The following is a 20685-nucleotide window of genomic DNA, read 5'->3' on the forward strand; positions in this document are numbered from 1 at the left end:
TCCATATGTTTACATAAATCTGGCTCGTTGTAGTTTAGGATGGAAAATATGGACAGTTGTTACCCTGCTGCTTCTGAGATTGAAGGTGCTTTCAGGCAAGGCTTTTATTGTGCAATTGCATTGCCTTATTCGCCGAATGATATGAGGGGTGAAGGGTCTAGGCGATGCTGTCTTCAGTCTAGCCTCCTGTAGTTCCCGGTCCCTTCTGTCTTTTTTCTTACCAGGAAAAAAAAAAGAATGTTAAGGAAAAAAAGACGGAATCGATGCCTCTTGAACGTTAGTGCTAGGAGTCTCCTGTTTGGAAGCGCCCTGGGAGTCAGTGGATTCCCTCCCGTCAAAGATCTGACTGTACATCCCCATGTTGCAAAAATAGCTCGTTCCCTGGTGTACCAAGTCCACTTCAGCACATGGAGGAGAGGAGATGAAGTATGGGTCAAACAACGTTTATTCTGCAGAATAAAGAGGCAGAAGAGCTAATTGCTGCAAAGCATGTGCCTACCTCGCAAGGAAGGTTTGTTGTTTATTCGTTCAGTCGCTTCTGACTCTTCGTGACTTCATGGACCAGCCCACGCCAGAGCTTTCTGTCAGCCATCACCACCCCTAGCTCCCCCCAAGGTCAAGTCCGTCACCTCCAGAATCTCATCCCTCCATCTTGCCCTTGGTCGGCCCCTCTTCCTTTGGCCTTCCACTTTCCCTAGCATCAGCCTCTTCTCCAGGGTGTTCTGTCTTCTCATTATGTGGCCAAAGTACTTCAGTTTTGCCTTTAATACCATTCTCTCAAGTGAGCAGTCTGGCTTGATTTCCTGGAGTACGGACTGGTTTGATCTTCTTGCAGTCCAAGGCACTCTCAGAATTTTCCTCCAACACCACAGTTCAAAAGCATCTATCTTCCTTCGCTCAGCTTTCCTTATGGTCCAGTTCTCACAGCCCTAGGTTGCCTCAAATACTGGAGATAGCACACAACCATCAGGGCTAGTAGCCCTTGATAGCCTTTGCCTCCAGGAATTTATCCAACCCCCTTTTAAAGCCATCCAAACGGGTGGCCATCACTACATCTTGTGGTAGTCAATTCCATAATTTAGCTATGCGCTGTGTGAAGAAGTCCTTCCTTTTATTTGTCCTGGATCTCCCACCTATCAGCTTCATGGGATGACCCCGTTGGGTTCTAGTATTTTGAGAGAAGGAGAAAAATGTCTCCCTGTCCACATTCTCCATACCATGCATAATCTTGTACATCTCTATCCTGTCTCCCCTTAGCCTCCTTTTCTCTAAGCTAAACTATCCTATTGGTGTAACCTTCCCTCGTAGGGGAGATGCTCCAACCCCTGAATCATCCGAGTTGCCCTTTTCTGCACTTTTCCCAGCTCTATAATATTCATTTTTAGGTGTGGTGACCAGAACTGTACACAGTATTCCAACTGTGATCACACCGTAGAATTGTATAATATTTGTATGTATTCTTCATGTATAAAGCACCGAATTTGAAAATAGTTTGCCAAAATATGTCTGGCAGAGCAATCCTAAGCATGTTGAAGCAGAACTCAGTCCTACTGAGCTCAATGGGACTTGCTCCCTAGTAATTCTGCTTAGGAGTGCAGTTTGAGTTTGCAATATTGAAGTGAAGACACAAGTTTAGCACATCAAACTTCTGAATTCTGGGAGACACCCTCAGATTTAAACTACTTGGTTGCTTTGCCATGATCACACGATCACAGACAGATTTCATCTGCAGGGGGAGTGTTGATTTCTATTAGGTGATTAAATTGGGATACCAGGAAGATTTATCAGTTGCTTTTAACAGCTCATTTCAACAAGCGTAGATTTGATAACCTTGAATCCTCGTGATTTCTTATCAGAACCTGGTAGGTAATAGCTAGTATGTGAGCCTTAGCAACCAAAGTCTGCTTGGTTTTTTTCTCTGGGATTGTGAAACTGGTATCCCGGGGGATGATGTAAAAGGACATTTCAAAGTTTGCTTTGAGCTATCTTGATGGCTTCAGTCTGCCCCAGAAACATTCTGGCGTTAAGAATTTTTAATGTAGGAATAACCCCATTTCAACTCTGAATTGAGGGTAGACATACTACAATATGCCCGGATCTTAAAGGATGTGTGCTGAATGACTTGGGCGAGTCTCCATTTTCCATCATTCTCAAATCATGTTTTTCTAAAGTGTTTCCATCAGTTGAAACAGACGGAGTAGTGCCAAAATCTGTGACCTTGTTTTCTTACAGTTTATTTTGAGAATTCATTTTTGCAGAAACTCTCTCCTCCCCCCTCCCCCTTTTCTCTCTCTCTCTCACACACACACACACACAAAGAGAGTAATCTGGGCATCAATGAAAAGATAATCATAGAATAGTAGGGGTGGAAGGGGTCTAAAGGCCATCGAGTCCAACCCCTGCTCAATGCAGGAATCCACCCTAAAGCATCCCTGACCGATGGCTGTCCAGCTGCCTCTTGAAGGCCTCTAGTGTGGGAGAGTCCACCACCTCCCTAGGTAACTGGTTCCATTGTCATACTGCTCTAACAGTCAGGAAGTTTTTCCTGATGTCCAGCCAGAATCTGGCTTCCTGTCACTTGAGCCCATTATTCCATGTCCTGCACTCTGGGATGGTTGCCAAAATACAGTGGTGGCCAAAATTGTGGACACTTCTTTGAATTTTTCATATTTTGCAACTTTGCATGCTTATCGAAAATGTTCTGTTTCACAAAATTCCAATTTATATATCCATTGAAAGACCTGATTCACGTAATGCCACAATCCTGCTTCTTTTCCTGGGTGTCCAATCCACTTTTTTCTTTGGTGCTGTTGTTCTATTTATGACATACGTACGTACACTTTTAATCTGAGAAATACTTCAAATATTCACACAACCTCCAACTGCGCTTCAGTTACAGAACAAACAGCAAAACTTGAAAAATGAGGTATCGCAGCTACTGCCAGGTGATTGGTCCCCAGAACAAGGACTGTAATTGGACAGTAGGGTTTGCAATTCCAATCCGCTTCTTCACTCCATCACACCTGTGTTTGTTTTTAGACTAAAGTAAGCATAACTTTTTTTGTACTGCAGATATTTGCATTCCGTTTTTTGTATTGAATTCAGCATTAAATTCTCTTCCAATTGATATATGAACATTTGAATTTTGTGAAACAGAACATTTTCTATAAGCATGCAAAGTTGCAAAACATGAAAAATTCAAAGAAGTATCCACAATTTTGGCCACCACTGTAGGCATCAGATAGTTCGCGGACAAATATTGAAATTGAGTAGATGCAGCATTATGTGTTCCTGTGGCCTCCTTATGTCTATCTCATTTTTCTCTTTCATTGATTCCATTTTTATCCCGCCTTTCCTCCGAAGAGTTCAGAGTGGCCCCATGGTGCCGCCGTCTTTTTACCTTCCCCATAACCTGTGAGGCATGTTAGGCTGAGGGAGAGTGAATGTCTCAAGTCAACATAGAATATTTTGTATTCTATGTTGTTCCCTGCTTCGATCCAGAGGGAGAGGTGGGCAATAAATATATCATCATCATCATCATCCAGTGAGCTTCACAACGCAGTGGGATTTGAATCTGTCTCTCGCCAGGCCTAGGATTACTACAACTGCACTTATTTTATTATTAATTGCATTTCTAGCCAGTGTGGTGTAGTGGTTAGAGTGTTGGACTGGGAGTCTGGAGATCCAGGTTCTAGTCCCCACTTGGCCATGGAAACCCACTGGGTGACTCTGGGCCAGTCACAGACTCTCAGCCCAACCTACCTCACAGGGTTGTTGTTGTGAGGATAAAATAGAAAGGAGGAGGATTATGTACGCCGCCTTGGGTTCTTTGGAGGAAAAAAGGCGGGGTATAAATGCAATAATTAATAAATTAATACATTTCTATGCCGCCCCAGAGCTGACGCTCTCTGGGCAGCTTACAAATTTATATTAGCCCTGATGGTTGTGTGCTATCAGCAGTATTCAAGACAGTAAGCCTGTCTGCACCGATTACTGGGGAACATGGGTGGGAGGGTGCTGTTGCACCACGTCCTGCTTGTCCATCCCCGGCCAAAGGCTGGTTGGCCACTGTGTGAACAGAGTCCTGGACTAGATGGACCCTTGGTCTGATCCAGCATCAGGGCTCTTCTTACATTCTTATATTTTTAAAAATCATTAAAATCCAGTATACATTTTTGAAAAAAACAAACATTTACCTAAAACACACAAACAGCATACACGGAGACAACGTACGTCTAAAAACAACTTTGAGCAGCCGCCCCGACTACATCCGAGAAACCATGACCCCGCCAGATATTCCTTGTCTCCATCTTCCACGTACCGCTTGAGAATTTTACATAATTTGTACACCGTATCAGAGTCTGCCATCTTCCCCCATCCGTATTAATATTTAATGTTTGTTTAGCATCGTTCGCATTCTAGACACTGAACAGAAAGCAGGGGTAATGCAGTCCTTGCCCATAGGGCTTAGAGTCTCTATTGAACGTATAAAACAGGCACGGGTGGAGGAGGGAGAACAGGATGGAGGCTGCGATGAAAAGTATGATTTGAAGGAGACTCAGTAGACAGGCTGGAGTCAGAAGCACCGTGCCGAGGGCTGCCTTGTAAAACAAGTAGATCTTCGGAACGGACTCCGCCGAACAGCAGAATTTGATACAGACACGTTCTAAATACATCTGTCAGGCCTTGGCGAGGCTGCCTGTTTTGACTCCTTTCTGAATGGTAGGCTGGTGTTTCTTTAAAGGAAATGTCGGACTGAGAGTCGGGAGATCTGGGTTCTAGTCCCCACTTGGCCATCGAAAGCCCACTGGGTGACTTTGGGCCAGTCACAGACTCTCAGCCCAACCTACCTCACAGGGTTGTTGCTGTGAGGATAAAATGGAGAGGAGGAGCATTATGTACGCCTTGCACTGGCTGCCTGTATGTTTCCGAGCCCAATTCAAGGTGCTGGTTTTGACCTATACAGCCTTACACGGCATGGGACCACAATACCTGACAGAACGCCTCTCTGGACGTGAATATACCCGGTCACTACGTTCAACATCTAAGGTCCTCCTCCGGGTGTCTACTCCGAGAGAGGCTCGGAGCGTGGCAACGAGGGACAGGGCCTTTTCGGTAGTGGCCCCCAGACTCTGGAACGATCTCCCTGACGAGGCTCGCCTGGCACCAACGCTGCTATCTTTCCGGCGCCAGGTTAAGACTTTCCTCTTTGCCCAGGCATATGGCGGCACATCTTAATCACCCACATGGTTATTTTATTTTTTTTAACGGTTTTTAATGCTTTATGTGTGTACGTTCTGTGTTTTAAAACTTTAAATTTTGTATACTTGTTTTTATCTCAATTTTAGAATTTCTGTAAACCGCCCAGAGAGCTCTGGCTACGGGGGAGGTATATAAGTGTAATAAATAAAATAAATCTAAATAAATAAATATCAAAGGTAAGGGTTTGCACAAAGGTGTTTTTTTTTAAATTTACCTACTTCCCCCACTTCCCCCAAACTACCCCTAATGGGTGCAGCGCTCCTGGCATGGAAACGGACCACACGAAAAAGCGGGGCCGAAGGGTAGGGCTGTATCCTGGGACAAGGGAGGGATGATCCCTCCCTGATCCCGGGATCCCCTGTGCGTCATGTGGATGCACAGGTACGATCCCAGGGTTCGCCCCAGGCTATAGCTTAATCTACCTAAGGCCACAGAATAGGAGACACAAATGGCGTTGAAGTCACAACCGTTTTAAAAACAGTAACTTGTACATTGTTAATAAGGATTTCTTTCTCCGTTTTCCTGAAGTTTTCAGAGACGGCCATTAGATAAAATCGAGTGTGTGTGTGCGCTCTCCTCGTTGCTGTGTGGATAATGAGCGCCCTGGGCCACTAACTTGTCCTCGTTGGGGATTCAAGTGGCAGTACCTCTGTCTTGGATATGTCAATAGAATAATTAGCAAAGTGCTGAGTAAGAGAGTTTGCAATAATAGTTTAACCTTGTTTCCGTCAAGAGGGAAAACGGCAGCTTAGGTGTTCAGTCAGCTGTGGAACAGGGGGTCGGGGGGGGGGGTCGGGGGAGAAGCGCTAAGTCTGAAAGGCAGGTAAGCTGAGCCCCCCATGCAAAGGGTTTCACGTTTTAGATGGGTTCTGCTTTGCAAGTCCGTATCTGTTCCACCAGCTTAAACTCACGACAGCTGGAGTTGTAAAATCTTTTGGAGAATCTTTGCTGGGGGGGTGGGGGGGACGGACTTGCTGAAAGGTGCGTGAACTTTTGCGGAGCAGAAAAGCCTCTATTGTTCTGCATAAAAAGCATAGGGGCCCATGAACAGAGTTCTTAAATGTTGAAGTTTTGGCGTCTCCGGCTATGATTTTCCCAAGAGCTGCTACTACAAATCTTTATTTTGAAGCCATCGGCAAAACCTCTTAAAGACAGAGATGATGGTGTGTTGCTTCTGGTTTGTTGATACCCCTGATCATCTTTCAGAAATAGCGTAGGATCTTTCTGTTTGAGCTCCTTTTCGTGGCTGGAGTCAGGGCGGCTGAGTGTTGTGGCTTTGGCCGTGTTTATAGCACTTTTAATTGGAAATTATTTGTCTTGTGCTGTGCGTGAGTGTGCATTAATTGCCAGGTGTTTCTAAGATAAACTGGACTACATGTTTACATTTAATTAAATAACCTGAAATGGGAGTAACTAGCCCAAGGTCACAAAACAAACTGGAACTCATTTCTAAGAATAAAACACCGACATCGTGAATGAGCTGCGGAAAAGACTTGTGCTTTTGCACTCTCCCTCTTCTGTCCTTCACGGTTACAAGGACGAGATCGGTAGCATTCATTTCAAATTTGGAACAGACCACAGTTCTTCTTGCTCTCAAAATTCAGGAAACCGTAATTCGTTTAAACTCTAGTTCGTGAGTACCAAGCGAGATCAGAAATCACTCTTTGATCCCTTTTGTTCTCACTAACTACAGTTTGAGGAAGCCATGGTTCCTTGTGTTTAGACATCACAGGAAACTATGGTTTATTTAAAATAAAAAAAGAAAAGCTACTAGTCTGCATGCAAGTTGAGAAAGAGAGGGGGGAATCTAATATAGGGATAGGCAACACATTGCTCTCTAGATATTTTAGACCGCAACTCCCATTATCCTCAATCATTGGCCGTGCTGGATGGGGTTGATGGGAGTTGAAGTCCAGAACATCTGGGGGCACCAGGGTGCTTACCCCTGGCGTATGTAGGAAGCCATGGCTTCTTGTTTTGTATAAACTGGGCCATAGACAGAGAGGGATCTCTTGCTTGTTCCCAGAAAGTGGTTGCTGGGATTCGGAACTAATGAGATAACATGCTGGACCTTAAGTTCATCTTCAGGGGTCCTTCTCTTGGATCCCCTGCCAAAAGAAGTGAGGTAGATGGCTACTAGAAAAAGGGTCTTTTCTGTGGTGGCACCCCAGTTATGGAATGAGCTATCTAGAGAGGTGTGCCTGGCACCTCCATGAAGACCTTTTTTTTATTTTCCCAAGCATTTTCAGCATTTTAACATTCCAGTGTTTAGTTCTGCTGTTTTAAACCTGCTATCGCATTCTTAAATCTCCACGCTGGTTCCTGCTCTGGCTGCACTTTTATGCTGCAGTTTTAAGCCGTTACGTTTTATATTGTATTTTAATTATTCAGTTTGCGGTTTTGATTTTTGTGAACTGCCAGAGAGGTTCAGCTATTGCGGGGTACAGAAATGTAATACATAAGCCAGAAATTATTGTGAATGTTCTTCAGCCCAGGAATGAAGAGCATGTGTAGGGCATCCCTGATCCAATTCTCAATTTTGCTATGGATAGTAGGATAGCTTAAGGCAAGTCTGCCTGCATGCCTGCCTCACAGACTCATCTCCCTCACCCGGATGATATGGGGGTGTTCGGCTCCTTGCACGGCTCCCTGTACATATATATATATATTTCATACACAGTATGATGTCACAGTTTCATCATCCAATTATTCAATTAACGGATGATGCGAGAAATTCTTCCCTTATCTTTGACCTTTACAGTTCCAGCACTGATGAGTAACACCTGTGTGAAACTCTTTGCCAAGTCCAGTTTTCTTCCAGGGTTTGTCTTTCTGGAGATAAATTTTCCACCCTGACAGGGGGTACTAATACCAGCCTACCTTGCAGGGTTGTTGCAAGGATGATTATGATATGTTTGTCGCACTATCGATGTACTCTAGGCCTTGCTGAGTTATAGAGGCAAGGGGCTAGGTCCCTCCCCCCTAGGTGCTGACAAACTAAGGCCTCGTCTACACCAAGCAGGATATTGCACTATGAAAGCAGTATATAAAAAGCTGGAACCACACTAGTGCTTTATAGTGGTACTGAAGTGCACTGACCACTGTTGGGGCCCACTGACACATCTACACCAAGCAGGATGTAACACTATGAAAGTGGTATGAAAGCGGTATATGGTTTGTGTCAGTGGGCCCCAACAGTTGTCAGGGCACTTCAATACCGCTATAAAACAGTAGTGTAGATCCTGCCTTTTATATACTGCTTTCCTAGTGGAATATCCTGCTTGGTGGAGATGAGCCCTCTCTCTCACTCTTTCTCTCATACTTTCACCACTCCTTCCCCCCCCCTTTGTTTCGCCACCCCTTCTCTCTCTTTCTTTCAGCTATCTGCTTTCTCTTGCCTCCCCTCTCTCTGCTACACCTTATCTCTCTCCCTCTCTCACCACTTATTGCTTTCTCTTTCTTCCTGTCGCCCCTTCTCTCTCTCTCTCTCTCTCTCTCTCTCTCTTTCTCTCTGTGTGTCTGTCTCTGTTTCTTCCACCACTTCCCTCCTTTTCTGTCACCCTTCTTCCCTCTCTCTGGCCTCATCTACACCATACAGGATATTGCACTATGAAAGTGCTATATAAAAGGCAGGAGCCACACGGCTGCTTTATAGCGGTATTGAAGTGCACTGACAACTGTTGGGGCCCATGAAGCATCTACACCAAGCAGGATATAACACTATGAAAGCGGTATGAAAGCTGTATATAAAAGGCAGGAGCCACACGACAATTGAAGAGCCACACGACAATTGAAGTGCCCTGACAACTGTTGGGGCCCATGGACACACAGACCATATACCGCTTTCATACTGCTATATCCTGTCTGGTGTGGCTCCTGCCTTTCATACACCACTTTCATAGTGCAGTATCCTGCATGGTGTAGATGAGCCCTCTGTCTCTCTTTCAGTCACCCTTTCTCCACTTTCTCTCTGCCACGTTTCTCTCCCTCTCTCTCTCTCTCCCTCTCTCTCTCTCTCCCTCTCTCTCTCTCTCTCTCTCTCTCCTACCCCTTCTTGTTTTCTCTTGCTTTCTTTTTTCCTGTCACCTTCTCTCTCTCTCACTTTCTTCCTCTGTGTGTGTCTGTCTCTGTTTCTTCCACCACTTCCCTCCTTTTCTGTCACCCTTCTTCCCTCTCTCTGGCCTCATCTACACCATGCAGGATATTGCACTATGAAAGTGCTATATAAAAGGCAGGAGCCACACGGCTGCTTTATAGCGGTATTGAAGTACACTGACAACTGTTGGGGCCCATGGACATGCAGACCGTATACCGCTTTCATACTGCTATATCCTGTTTGGTGTGGCTCCTGCCTTTTATATACCGCTTTCATAGCGCTATATCCTGCTTGGTGTGGCTCCTGCCTTTTATATACCGCTTTCATAACGGTATATCATGCTTGGTGTAGATGAGCCCTAAGTCAGACCAGGGTGAGATAAGGAAGGGAGGACCCCTGAAACTGCAATTACATGAGCTTTAAGTTTGGTTAAGGTCTGGGATGAGGATTGCTGTGGGATAACAAATAAGTACTTCCAACACGGTGCAAATACTTAACAGGACCAAATCTATTTCTGTTCTTTTGCAGAGATGTCAGGAACTGTGTCTGACATTTCCTTGGTGCACTGGAAGCAGCAGTGGCTGGAGAACGGCACCCTCTACTTCCACGTTTCCATGAGCAGCGCCGAGCAGCTCTCTCGGGCCACGCCGCCGACCCTGCAGGAGCCTTCCGAATTCGTGGAGGAGCAGATGCACATCCTTCACATCTCCGTCATGGTGAGTGGCATCCTCCCCCCCCCCCCCCGCTGTGCCACCCAAGGGTGATGTGCGCCAACCTGCTGCCTGCAAGGTCAAAAGCATCCATTTTCTCCCCTCCCCCCCCCCCCCCCCACAAAAAAAGAATCTACTTATGCTTCTTCTGCAAAGGAAGCTCAACGTCAGTTGGATTTCATACAATCATAGAATAGTAGAGTTGGAAGGGACCTATAAGGCCTTCAAGTCCAACCCCCTGCTCAGTGCAGGAATCTACCCTAAAGCATCCCTGACAGATGGTTGTCCAGCTGCCTCCTGAAGGCCTCTAGTGTGGGAGAGCCCACAACCTCCCTAGGTCATTGGTTCCATTGTCATACTGCCCTAGCAGTCAGGAAGTTTTTCCTGATGTCCAGCTGGAATCTGGCTTCCTGTAACTTGAGCCCGTTATTCCTTTTCCTGCACTCTGAGATGATGGAGAAGAGATCCTGGCCCTCTTCTGTGTGACCACCTTTCAAGTCTTTGAAGAGTGCTGCCATGTCTCCCCTCAGTCTTCTCTTCTCCAGGCTAAACATGCCCAGTTCTCCCAGTCTCTTCTCATAGGGCTTTGTTTCCAGACCCTCGATCATCCTCATTACCTAATAATAATAATAATAATAATAATGTTGAAGAGGACATCAGAAAACCATAGAATAGTAGAGTTGGAAGGGGCCTACAAGGCCATCGAGTCCAACCCCCTGCTCAATGCAGGAATCCACCTTAAAGCATCCCTGAAAGATGGCTGTCCAGCTGCCACTTGAAGGCCTCTAGGGTGGGAAAGCCTACCACCTCCCTAGGTAACTAGTTCCATTATCGTACTGCTCTAACAGTCAGGAAGTTGGCGGACATCTCTTTTGAAAGCGGATTTGTCTCGAGAATATCTCTGTCTGAACTCCATTGTTCTTAAAAGCTTGGGTTACCCTTATCTTCTGGGTACTACATAGCCAAATTTTCCTTTCAAATTATTTGTCAAGAGCAGCAAAGTGTGGCCTGGAGGAATGTTCTCTCTAGGGCGAGGGTGAACGGTGCATAACGAATGGCACATCTCCAGCGCACCTTTTGTTGTCGAGTATCTCTTATAACTCAAGTTCTGTGAGTTGAGGACCTTTAGTGCTGTCAAGAGTGTTCCGTTCCCATCCTGTCTTCAGTCAGATACAGACGAGGCGATGGGACCACTCATGTCTCGATACTTTCAAATGTTTGATCGGGCCCATCAAGCAGGTGTCAGCCGCACAGAGATTCTTGCTGTTTGCTCTGAAAACAAACACACAGATGTGTTGTTACAGCATCCTGAGAATCGAAGCGTTATCACTTCAAGGCTTTTCATTGTTACAGCTTTCTTAAGTCCCTACTCACTGCTGTGCAGACTTTCTGGGATTGGACAGAGAGGCTTCCAAAATAGTAGCATCTGACTGGGGTTCTTCAGAGAGAAGGCGAGGGGGAGAAGCAGGTGTTGTCCGTCCTCCACTCACCTGGCTAAGATGCGCGTGATGTGTTGCTTTGTGATGACCTTTCCAAGCAGGAGTAATGGTTCTGATATTAACTTTAGCCGTAAATTGTCGCTGTACTCCTCGCACAGCCTCTGCGGTGGGGATTGAGCTACTGCTGTTCTTCTGTGGCTTTTCTCTTCTGCCAAGAAGGAAAGTAGTTCCTGCATCATAGTTCCTCGTGTTTAGTGCAGGATTGAGCTGAAATTTCTTTTTGGGTGTTTGCTTTTGGTTCTAAAGCAGGGCTGTGTTCACCTTTTTCACTTTTGTAGTTGCTGCTGGGTCCCAGCTGCTGCTGCTGGGTGCCATTTGTATCCACTGGGTTCCAGAGTAACTGGAACTGCCTTTTTACAAATCTATAGTCATAGAATCATAAAATAGTAGAGTTGGAAGGGGTCTACAAGGCCATCGAGTCCAACCCCCTACTCAATGCAGGAATCCACCTTAAAGCATCCCTGATGGTAGGCTGTCCAGCTGCCTCTTGAATCACACTTAGAATACTGTGTACCCTCACCACACCTAAAAAAGGATTATTATAGAGCTAGAAAAAGTGCAGAAAAGGGCAACTAAAATGATTAATGGCTGGAGCATCTCCCCTATGAGGGAAGGTTACATCAACTGGGATTGTTTAGCTTGGAAAAAAGGAGGCTAAGGGGAGACATGATAGAGGTGTACAAAATTATACATGGTATGGAGAACGCGGACAGGGAGACATTTTTCTCCCTCTCTCAAAATATTAGAACCCAACGGGGTCATCCCATGAAGCTGATAGGTGGGAGAAGAAGGAAGGACTTCTTCACACAGCGCATAGCTAAATTATGGAATTGACTACCACAAGATGTAGTGATGGCCACCCGTTTGGATGGCTTTAAAAGGGGGTTGGATAAATTCCTGGAGGCAAAGGCTATCCATGGCTACTAGCCCTGATGGTTGTGTGCTATCTCCAGTATTTGAGGCAGTAAGCCTGTGTGCACCAGTTGCTGGGGAACATGGGTGAGAGGGTGCTGTTGCACCATGTCCTGCTTGTTCACCCCTGGCCGATGACTGGTTGGCCACTGTGTGAACAGAGTGCTGGACTTGATGGACCCTTGGTCTGATCCAGCAGGGCTCTTCTTATGTTCTTATGTCCTTTGCATGGTTCCAGGTCAGAGATATATTGTCTTATATTTCTCTTCTAATACCAGTGTACGATTACTACCCCGATCCACAGATCCTTACATGTAGCAGCAATCTATCTGCCCGTTGCCGAGCGTAAGGATCTCTGCATTTTTGTGGGTAGAATAGATGATTGGTGTTGGTGGGGAGAGGGGAGAAAGAAGAACATGTTTAGAAGAGGGGAGGGTGATTCGGAAAAGTTCAAGAAACCCTAAGCTAACGCATTTAAATTATATCCAGACTGTAAATCACTGTAATAAATCATTGAAGAAAATATGCAAACTGAGCAAGTCAATGCAGAATCAACACATTTGAATTTGCTGCCTTATTAGCATAATTTGAGCACAGAATCCGAGCTGTTTTTAATTGGCGTTGCACCGCTCCAGTTTTGTGAGGCCAATCCTGGCCGTGGGTTAGCGTTGAGGGTCTTTAGGTCTTTCCTTTTTAAAGGTCTCACGGAACAAGAGAAAAATTGTCTTTTTTCATTGCGTGGCTTCGTAATTAACCAGCAGGGAAGTGCACTTTTTCCACCGTTAAAGAAGCAACTGAGATCCGATTGGGGTGAAGGACCAAGGCATTGAATTGGCCCTTGCCAACGCCGCCTGCTTTGATGGAACCTGTAAGGAGCCCTCTTAAGAAATTTTAAACTAGCCGCATCTCTGAAAACAAACCATCTGAAAGGAAGCTCTTAGCCAGGATTTATAACGACCGGGAACGATAATTAAGCAAGGGAATAAGCAGAACAGAGGGAGGGATGCGTCACATTTTTTCTTTAATTCAACACTTTACAGGGGAAGAATAATTAGTGGTTTTAAATGTTTTGACACAAGCAGCCCAAATAATCATAATAAATCATATCAGGCATATGCCCAGAACCTTGAAGTGACAGATGACAAACCGAGCAGTGACGCGTTGCTCCATCATGCAAGGGAAATCATTGAGTTAATGAAAGAATTATGGCTTCTGAAATCCACTCCACTCCTTTTGTGGGGAAACATTCCAATTTATCAAAGCCAAATGAACATTAATTGCAGCAGCCTGGTAAATTTTCGAGCCGCTGTGACCTTCATTGAATTTTAATCCAAAACAGATAAGATTTACTTCCACACACAAGAGGAAACAACACAATTAAAACTCAAATGACAGCAAAGATTATGTTGCAGCGGGCGGGGGGGGGGAGGGAGGGAATGACGGCAGGCGTAATGACAAAAATATTGATTCCTTTGTATTTGACATTGCAGAAATAAATAAAATTCAGCCTTTACATATTCCAGCTGCAGTTTCTCTCCCCCCGCAACCGTCCCTCCCTGAAAACAATTTTCAGATGTTCAAGATGAAAAGGGGGGATGACATTAATGGAGACGGAAGTTCCTTTAAATGTAGTAATTAATGTTACGTCTCATTGGGGACAGATTAGGAAGGAAACACTGCTGGATAAGAAACAAAGCAATTATTAATTTTGTTATTAAAAGATGCTCCTGAATAGAGAGGCGTCATGCAGCAAAACTTTGGGGCCAGGAATAACTTGTTGGGTTGTTTTTATTATTATTAATATGGAGAGATTTTATTTAGGGTGACCATCTGAAACGGAGGACAGGGCTCCTGTATCTTTAACAGTTGTATTGAAAAGGAAATTTCAGCAGGTGTCATTTGTATACATGGGGAACCTGGTGAAATTCCCTCTTCATCACAGCAGTTAAAGCTGCCCTCTTTTAAATCTGGTCACTCTAGTATAGCTCCTGCAGCTTTAACGGTTGTGATGACGAGGGGATTTCACCAGATTCTCCATATATACAAATGATACCTGCTATAATTCCCATTTCTATGCAACTGTTCAAGATACAGGAGCCCTGTCCTCCTTTTCATATGGTCACCCTACCCTATCCTTTAATTCATTCCCAAGACAGCTATGCAGGGTGACCATATGAAAAGGAGGACAGGGCTCCTGTATCTGTAACAGTTGTATTGAAAAGGAAATTTCAGCAGGTGTCATTTGTATATATGGGGAACCTGGTGAAATTTCCTCTTCATCACAGCAGTTAAAGCTGCCCTCTTTTAAATCTGGTCACTCTGGTATAGCTCCTGCAGCTTTAACGGTTGTGATAACGAGGGAATTTCACCAGGTTCTCCATACATACAAATGATACCTGCTGAAATTCCCATTTCTATGCAACTGTTAAAGATACAGGAGGCCTGTCCTCCTTTTCATATGGTCACCCTATTTTATTCACAGTGGATGAACCCATGAGGTTGTGGACTGTTGCACCTACCAGGAGTGTCGATTTTTTCCATTTCCCCAGGTGTGTGGGGAGTCAAACCAGGGCTGCGGAGAGGTAACCTAGGTCAAATCTTCCTTGGGGTTCTCCTCCTGCACCCCCTCTATGCTGCCAGTAGATAACGTATTTAAATACATGGAATAGCGATATAATAAATGTATTATATAATTTAGCATATAGTGCTTGATGATGATAAATTCATTAATAAACCTTGAACACCATCTCACTAGATAGGCAAACTACTTTAGTGGAAGGCGAAAGGAATAATTTACAATTTGAGGACATTACAGATTATCATAGTATGTGTAAACATTATTTCGATGACTGAAATGAAGGGGAGAAATGATCAGACATTGCATAATTCAACCGAAAATCCTTGCTTGCGATAATTAATTAACATATAATAGTTAACTAAGTAGCCTACTTCAATGACTTCTTTTTTTGCTTTTGTTTTGACAAAACACATCATATAAATTATCAAAAGGGATTAACCAAAATGTTCAAGAGACTGAAGGATAGAAAGATTAAGAATTTAACACAGATATTACCATTTGCCAGCACATCACAGCAGAGGCGAGGCTGTTTTTCAGGGAGACGGTTGCTTGGGTTAGGATACCTTCTGCTTCGTTTATATATATATGTAAAATTTTATAACATACAGGAATAATAAACAGAAATAGAAATGCAAACAGTCATAATGATCCCACCCCTCCTCCTCTCATAGGGAATGAATGATACGCTGTCGGAGAACCCTGGCATACACAATCCTGAGCTAGAGTCACTATGGATCTGAGTCAAGATAAAGGAACTTCCTATGTTTCAGAAATAGGCTGAAAAGTTCTCTTTGAGAACTTCCTTTTACACCTGCTGAAATGCTCCACCTTCCTTGGAACACTTTCCGGCTGCCCACTGCTCTGTTGAGATCACCACGGGTCACTTGTAATTTCCCCCTTCTTCGATATGTAAGGCTTCTCTCCCAACAACGCCCCCACCCGATCCCAATTCCTGCTCTGCTGTCTTCCAGTATCATTCTCAGATGAACTCATATAATTTCCGTCTTCGTCTGCCCTCTGTACTGCTGCAATTTTCATCCTACACTCCAAGTGTTGTGGGGGAAGACTAAAAATGCTCTCTAAAGCTTTCCAGCATCAGCCTCTATTGCACAAAACAGGCTAATCTTCTCATTTTGTGAACTACACATGATGACGGAGTTGTTTTTCACCCATTTTCTTAAAGGCTGCAGTACTAAGAGACCTTCATAGTCTCATGTATGTCTTAGCCCAGGGAGAGCCTGCAAATCTCAAGGGTTACTTTATTCTCCAGGCTTGGGTGAGCAAGGAGTGGTCAATTTTATAATAATTTTGGCAATGTTGAACAGTAAGGGCTTCACACGTACAGAGTGCATATTGCATTACATGACATAGGGCTTCTTTAAATGAGCAATTTATAGCATGCTTGTGACTGGCCACTCACCGATGTTCGCGGGTCATTTTGCGGACGCCGTGAGCCTCCTGTGCCTCTCCCGTTCCATTCCCGGTTTTAACATTAAAAAAATAAGCCTCAGAAAACCCGACTCTCCTGAAATATGTCGGGATTTGCAGGCGAAGTTGCGCTATAAAATGCCCACTAGGGGGCGCTGTACCATTGACTTGTACGAGCCACGAGGTCGCCGCTCTCTTCCCCGTATAATTTCAGCTCGTTTCAAATGCGGAAGAGAAGCAGAAAGCAGAGCAACGGTAAGGAAACGCAATTTCCCCCTGTCTAAAAGTCGTCATAGTACCTTTCCTATGGGGAAAACTTTCTGTAATTTCTAAGGAGTGTCTCTGATAGATAGGTTGCTGTTTGAAATAGCTGCAGACGTGTCTGGTTTTTATTTATTTATTTATTTATTTGCAGAGAAATATATCACTTTCCCTTTTTGGTAAGACCATTCTCACCTTCAAATTCCACCCCCCTGCCCTTTGAAAAGTGGTTGCTCTACCCCTGATCGTAATGAAAAGGTTGGTGCTGAATGGTTCAGCCTGGTGCTAAAATAAGTCTTGTAATCTATATTTATTTATTTACTGCATTTCCGTACCGCCCAGTAGCCGAAGCTCCCTGGGCGGTTCATAAAAATTAAAAACCATTTGAAGTATAAAACAAACAGTATAAAAACATGATATAAAATACAATATAAAAACACAACCAGAATAAAATCAGCAGCAGGGCAGAAATAAAAAATTAAAACAGGAAAATTAGAATTAAAGTTATAGGCGGTTAAAATGCTGAGAGAATAAAGAGGTCTTCACCTGGCGCCTGAAAGAATGTAGTGTAGGTGTGAGGCGAACCTCCTTAGGGAGCTCATGCCACAACCGGAGTGCCACAGCAGAGAAGGCCCTGCTCCTGGTAGCCACCTGCCTCACTTCCTTTGGCAGGGGCTCACGGAGAAGGACCCCTGAGGATGACCTTAGGGTCTGGGCAGGTACATATGGGAGGAGGCGTTCCTTCAGATATCTTTATTATATAGTTCCAGCCCAGTGCTAATACAGGCCTATGCATCCACCTTTAATCTATCCGCCAAAAAACTGTTATGAAAACTTGTGGCTTTATAAACAAGTTGGTAGCTTTATATCACACGTTGTGATTCTTTTGTGACTACCACAAGCCTCAGGGGCAAACTTGATCAATCCAAACGCAGGCAAAAGAGGAGGACGGGAAGCAAATAAGGTCTTTAAAAAAAATAAAAATACAAGGAAGAAGAATGAGGGGAAAAGAAAGAAAAGTTTGCAAAGCCTCCACTGGCCATTTGCCTCTCGGCTGCAGCAGCTCCTTCCGTGTCTGCTCCGTGAAGGTTTTTCAGCTTTCCTGTGCACGATTACCATAATTTCCCACTAAACAAGATTTCTCTTGTTTTGGTTGAAGTGTTTGTTTTTGTGTGTGTGTTACAGAGAAAGGGAAAAGAACATCTCCCACTTTTCTCATCCTTTTCAAAGGCAGCATAAGAACCAGTGTTAAGTATGACTAAATGTGTGTGCTCTGCTATTAAGGGAACTCAGCATTTTGATTTGTCTTTAAAGTGTCATTTTCCAGACAAAGACACTGGTTATGCTAATATTTTTTCACTAGTCTCTCAGTAAGACGCATCACGATGTTGTTCCTGTGAATACATCAAACACTTTGGAGCAGTTTACTCTGGAGAGGTGCTCAGGTTGCCTCGTGGTGGGTACTGTTTTAGTGTTTCCTTCCTGTAAGATAGTAGTCTCACCCCACCCCCTTTTAACATCAATCTACTATATCAAACCCACTTGCATTATTATTTCTTCTTCTTCTTCTTCTTCTTCTTCTTCTTCTTCTTCTTCTTCTTCTTCTTCTTCTTCTTCTTCTTCTTCTTCTTCTTCTGAACATAGGAAGAACCCTGTTGGATTAGACCAAGGGTCCATCTAGTCCAGCACTCTGTTCACACAGTGGCCGACCAGCCATTGGCCAGGGATGAACAAGTAGGACTACTTCTTCTTCTTCTTCTTCTTCTTCTTCTTCTTCTTCTTCTTCTTCTTCTTCTGAACATAGGAAGAACCCTGTTGGATTAGACCAAGGGTCCATCTAGTCCAGCACTTTGTTCACACAGTGACCGACCAGCCATTGGCCAGGGATGAACAAGTAGGACTTCTTCTTCTTCTTCTTCTTCTTCTTCTTCTTCTTCTTCTTCTTCTTCTTCTTCTGAACATAGGAAGAACCCTGCTGGATTAGACCAAGGGTCCATCTAGTCCAGCACTCTGTTCACACAGTGGCCCACCAGCCATCAGCCAGGAATGAACAAGCAGGTGGTCTTCTTCTTCTTCTTCTTCTTCTTCTTCTTCTTCTTCTTCTTCTTCTTCTTCTTCTTCTTCCTCTTCCTCTTCCTCTTCCTCTTCCTCTTCCTCTTCTTCCTCCTCTTCCTCCTCTTCCTCCTCCTCCTCCTCCTTATTACTACTACTACTATAAAAGCAATACAATACATACATCTTCTCCTTCTGTCTTTATAGCAGCCCGATGTACAGAAGGCACCTATATTTTTAAGCCTTGTGTAGAAGTGTGAAGTTTCGCGAGTGCAGCTTCTCACGCAAGGCAGAAAAGGCTGCACCTACTAAACTATCTTCTTCCGTGGCATTGTTTAAAATTAAAGACAAATCTGTTGTGCTTTCCACCTGGTTTCTCCCCCCCCCACCCTTCCCCAAATCTTTCCTTTGCATCACTCCCCAAAACAAGTCCTGACAAACAGAAAATGGTGCGTGCATGTTCCTGGCACAATCTACCCTCCACCACACGCTCCCTGCTCCTGAAATGCTGAGCATTGCTTGCTCCTGACTGGTGACCGGAGTTATATATAAAACATCCTGCATTTCCGGGCATTGTGTCCTCTGAATGACTATAAGATATCCTGACGGGGCATCTCTGGGGAGTTTCTAAGCTTATGGCTTTTCCTGCCAGCTCTAATCTAACCTTTCCCCACATCAAGTGTTATGACAACAGCCTGGCCTAAAACATGCAGCAGAATGAGGTGGTAGAAGCCTCAGGTGAGAGGATGGGTTTTGGACTGCAGGTAGGGAATGGCCTTTTTGAGCTCATCCCATGCTTAAAAAAGAAGGAAAAATGAAATGAAACAATATTTGTACACTGGGGACGTGGGGGGTGGGGAAGTCTAGCTATTTTGCTCCTTCCTCAGCTAATTTTTCTACTTACCGGGAGTTCTTTTTTGAACACAGATGAGTTTCTTCTTTTTTAAAGTATTATTCTGTGTATTTTTATTTGTTTACTGCATTTATATCCTGCCTTTTTTCCTCCTTAAGGAACCCAAGGCGGCGTACATAATCCTCCTCCTCTCCATTTTTATCCTCACAACAACAACCCTGTGAGGTAGGCTGGGCTTAGAGTCTGTGACTGGCCCAAAGTCACCCAGTGGGTTTCCATGGCTGAGTGAGGGACTAGAACCCAGATCTCCCAACTCCCAGTCCAACACATTAGCCACTACACCACACATTTTTGAAGTGATATGTATTACTATTACATTTATATCTTTATTTCTCCCAAGTACTGAAGAAAGCATGCTCCCTCCCCTGTACTTTCGCCTCACAATAACCCTGCAAGGCAGATTGGGCCGAGAGCTAGTGATTGGCTCAAGGTCACCTGGTGAGTTTAGTGGCCGAGTGGAGGTTTGAACTTAATCTCTCCAGTCCTAGGGGCTGTCCATATGCTCCGAAAGACCCGCGATGGGTGCACGGTGGTGCTGCGTCGGTTCCACGATGCAGCAGCCACCCCGGGGGGTTCCTGTGAAGCTCTGCATTTAAAAAGTCGGGGGGGGGGTTTACCCTGACTTTTTAGGCTGGAGTGAGGCGAACTCCGTTGATACGGAGGCGTTCCGGGTTGGAAGGTGACCCCCGATTGGTGGAAACCTTGTGGATTAGCCACCGTCACCCCGCAGCAGAGAAAGTGTGTTGTTTTCTTTAATGAGGCGGTAACCCGGAACCGTATAGGAAGCCCCCCCCCCCGGTCCCACATTCTTGCCACTAGTTGCAGGAAAGGGCAACTAAAATGATTAAGGGGCTGGAGCATCTCCCCTATGAGGGAAGGTTACATCAACTGGGATTGTTTAGATTCGAAAAGAGGAGGCTAAGGGGAGACCTGATAGAAGTGTACAAAATTATACATGGTATGGAGAACGCGGA

General features: G+C 44.6%; 1 protein-coding gene across 1 annotated transcript in view; it reads left to right on the top strand.

The window, feature by feature from the left end:
• The window catches only part of ASTN2 (astrotactin 2), a 732687-nt gene that overhangs the window by 165475 nt on the left and 546527 nt on the right, over window positions 1–20685 (top strand). Inside the window, exon 3 of the mRNA XM_063144970.1 lies at window positions 9887–10074. Coding sequence (XP_063001040.1) covers window positions 9887–10074 — 188 coding nt within the window. The remainder of the gene's footprint in view (window positions 1–9886; window positions 10075–20685) is intronic.

Source organism: Elgaria multicarinata, chromosome 19 (genome assembly GCF_023053635.1).
Source record: "Elgaria multicarinata webbii isolate HBS135686 ecotype San Diego chromosome 19, rElgMul1.1.pri, whole genome shotgun sequence".
NCBI classification, from domain to species: Eukaryota; Metazoa; Chordata; class Lepidosauria; order Squamata; family Anguidae; genus Elgaria; species Elgaria multicarinata.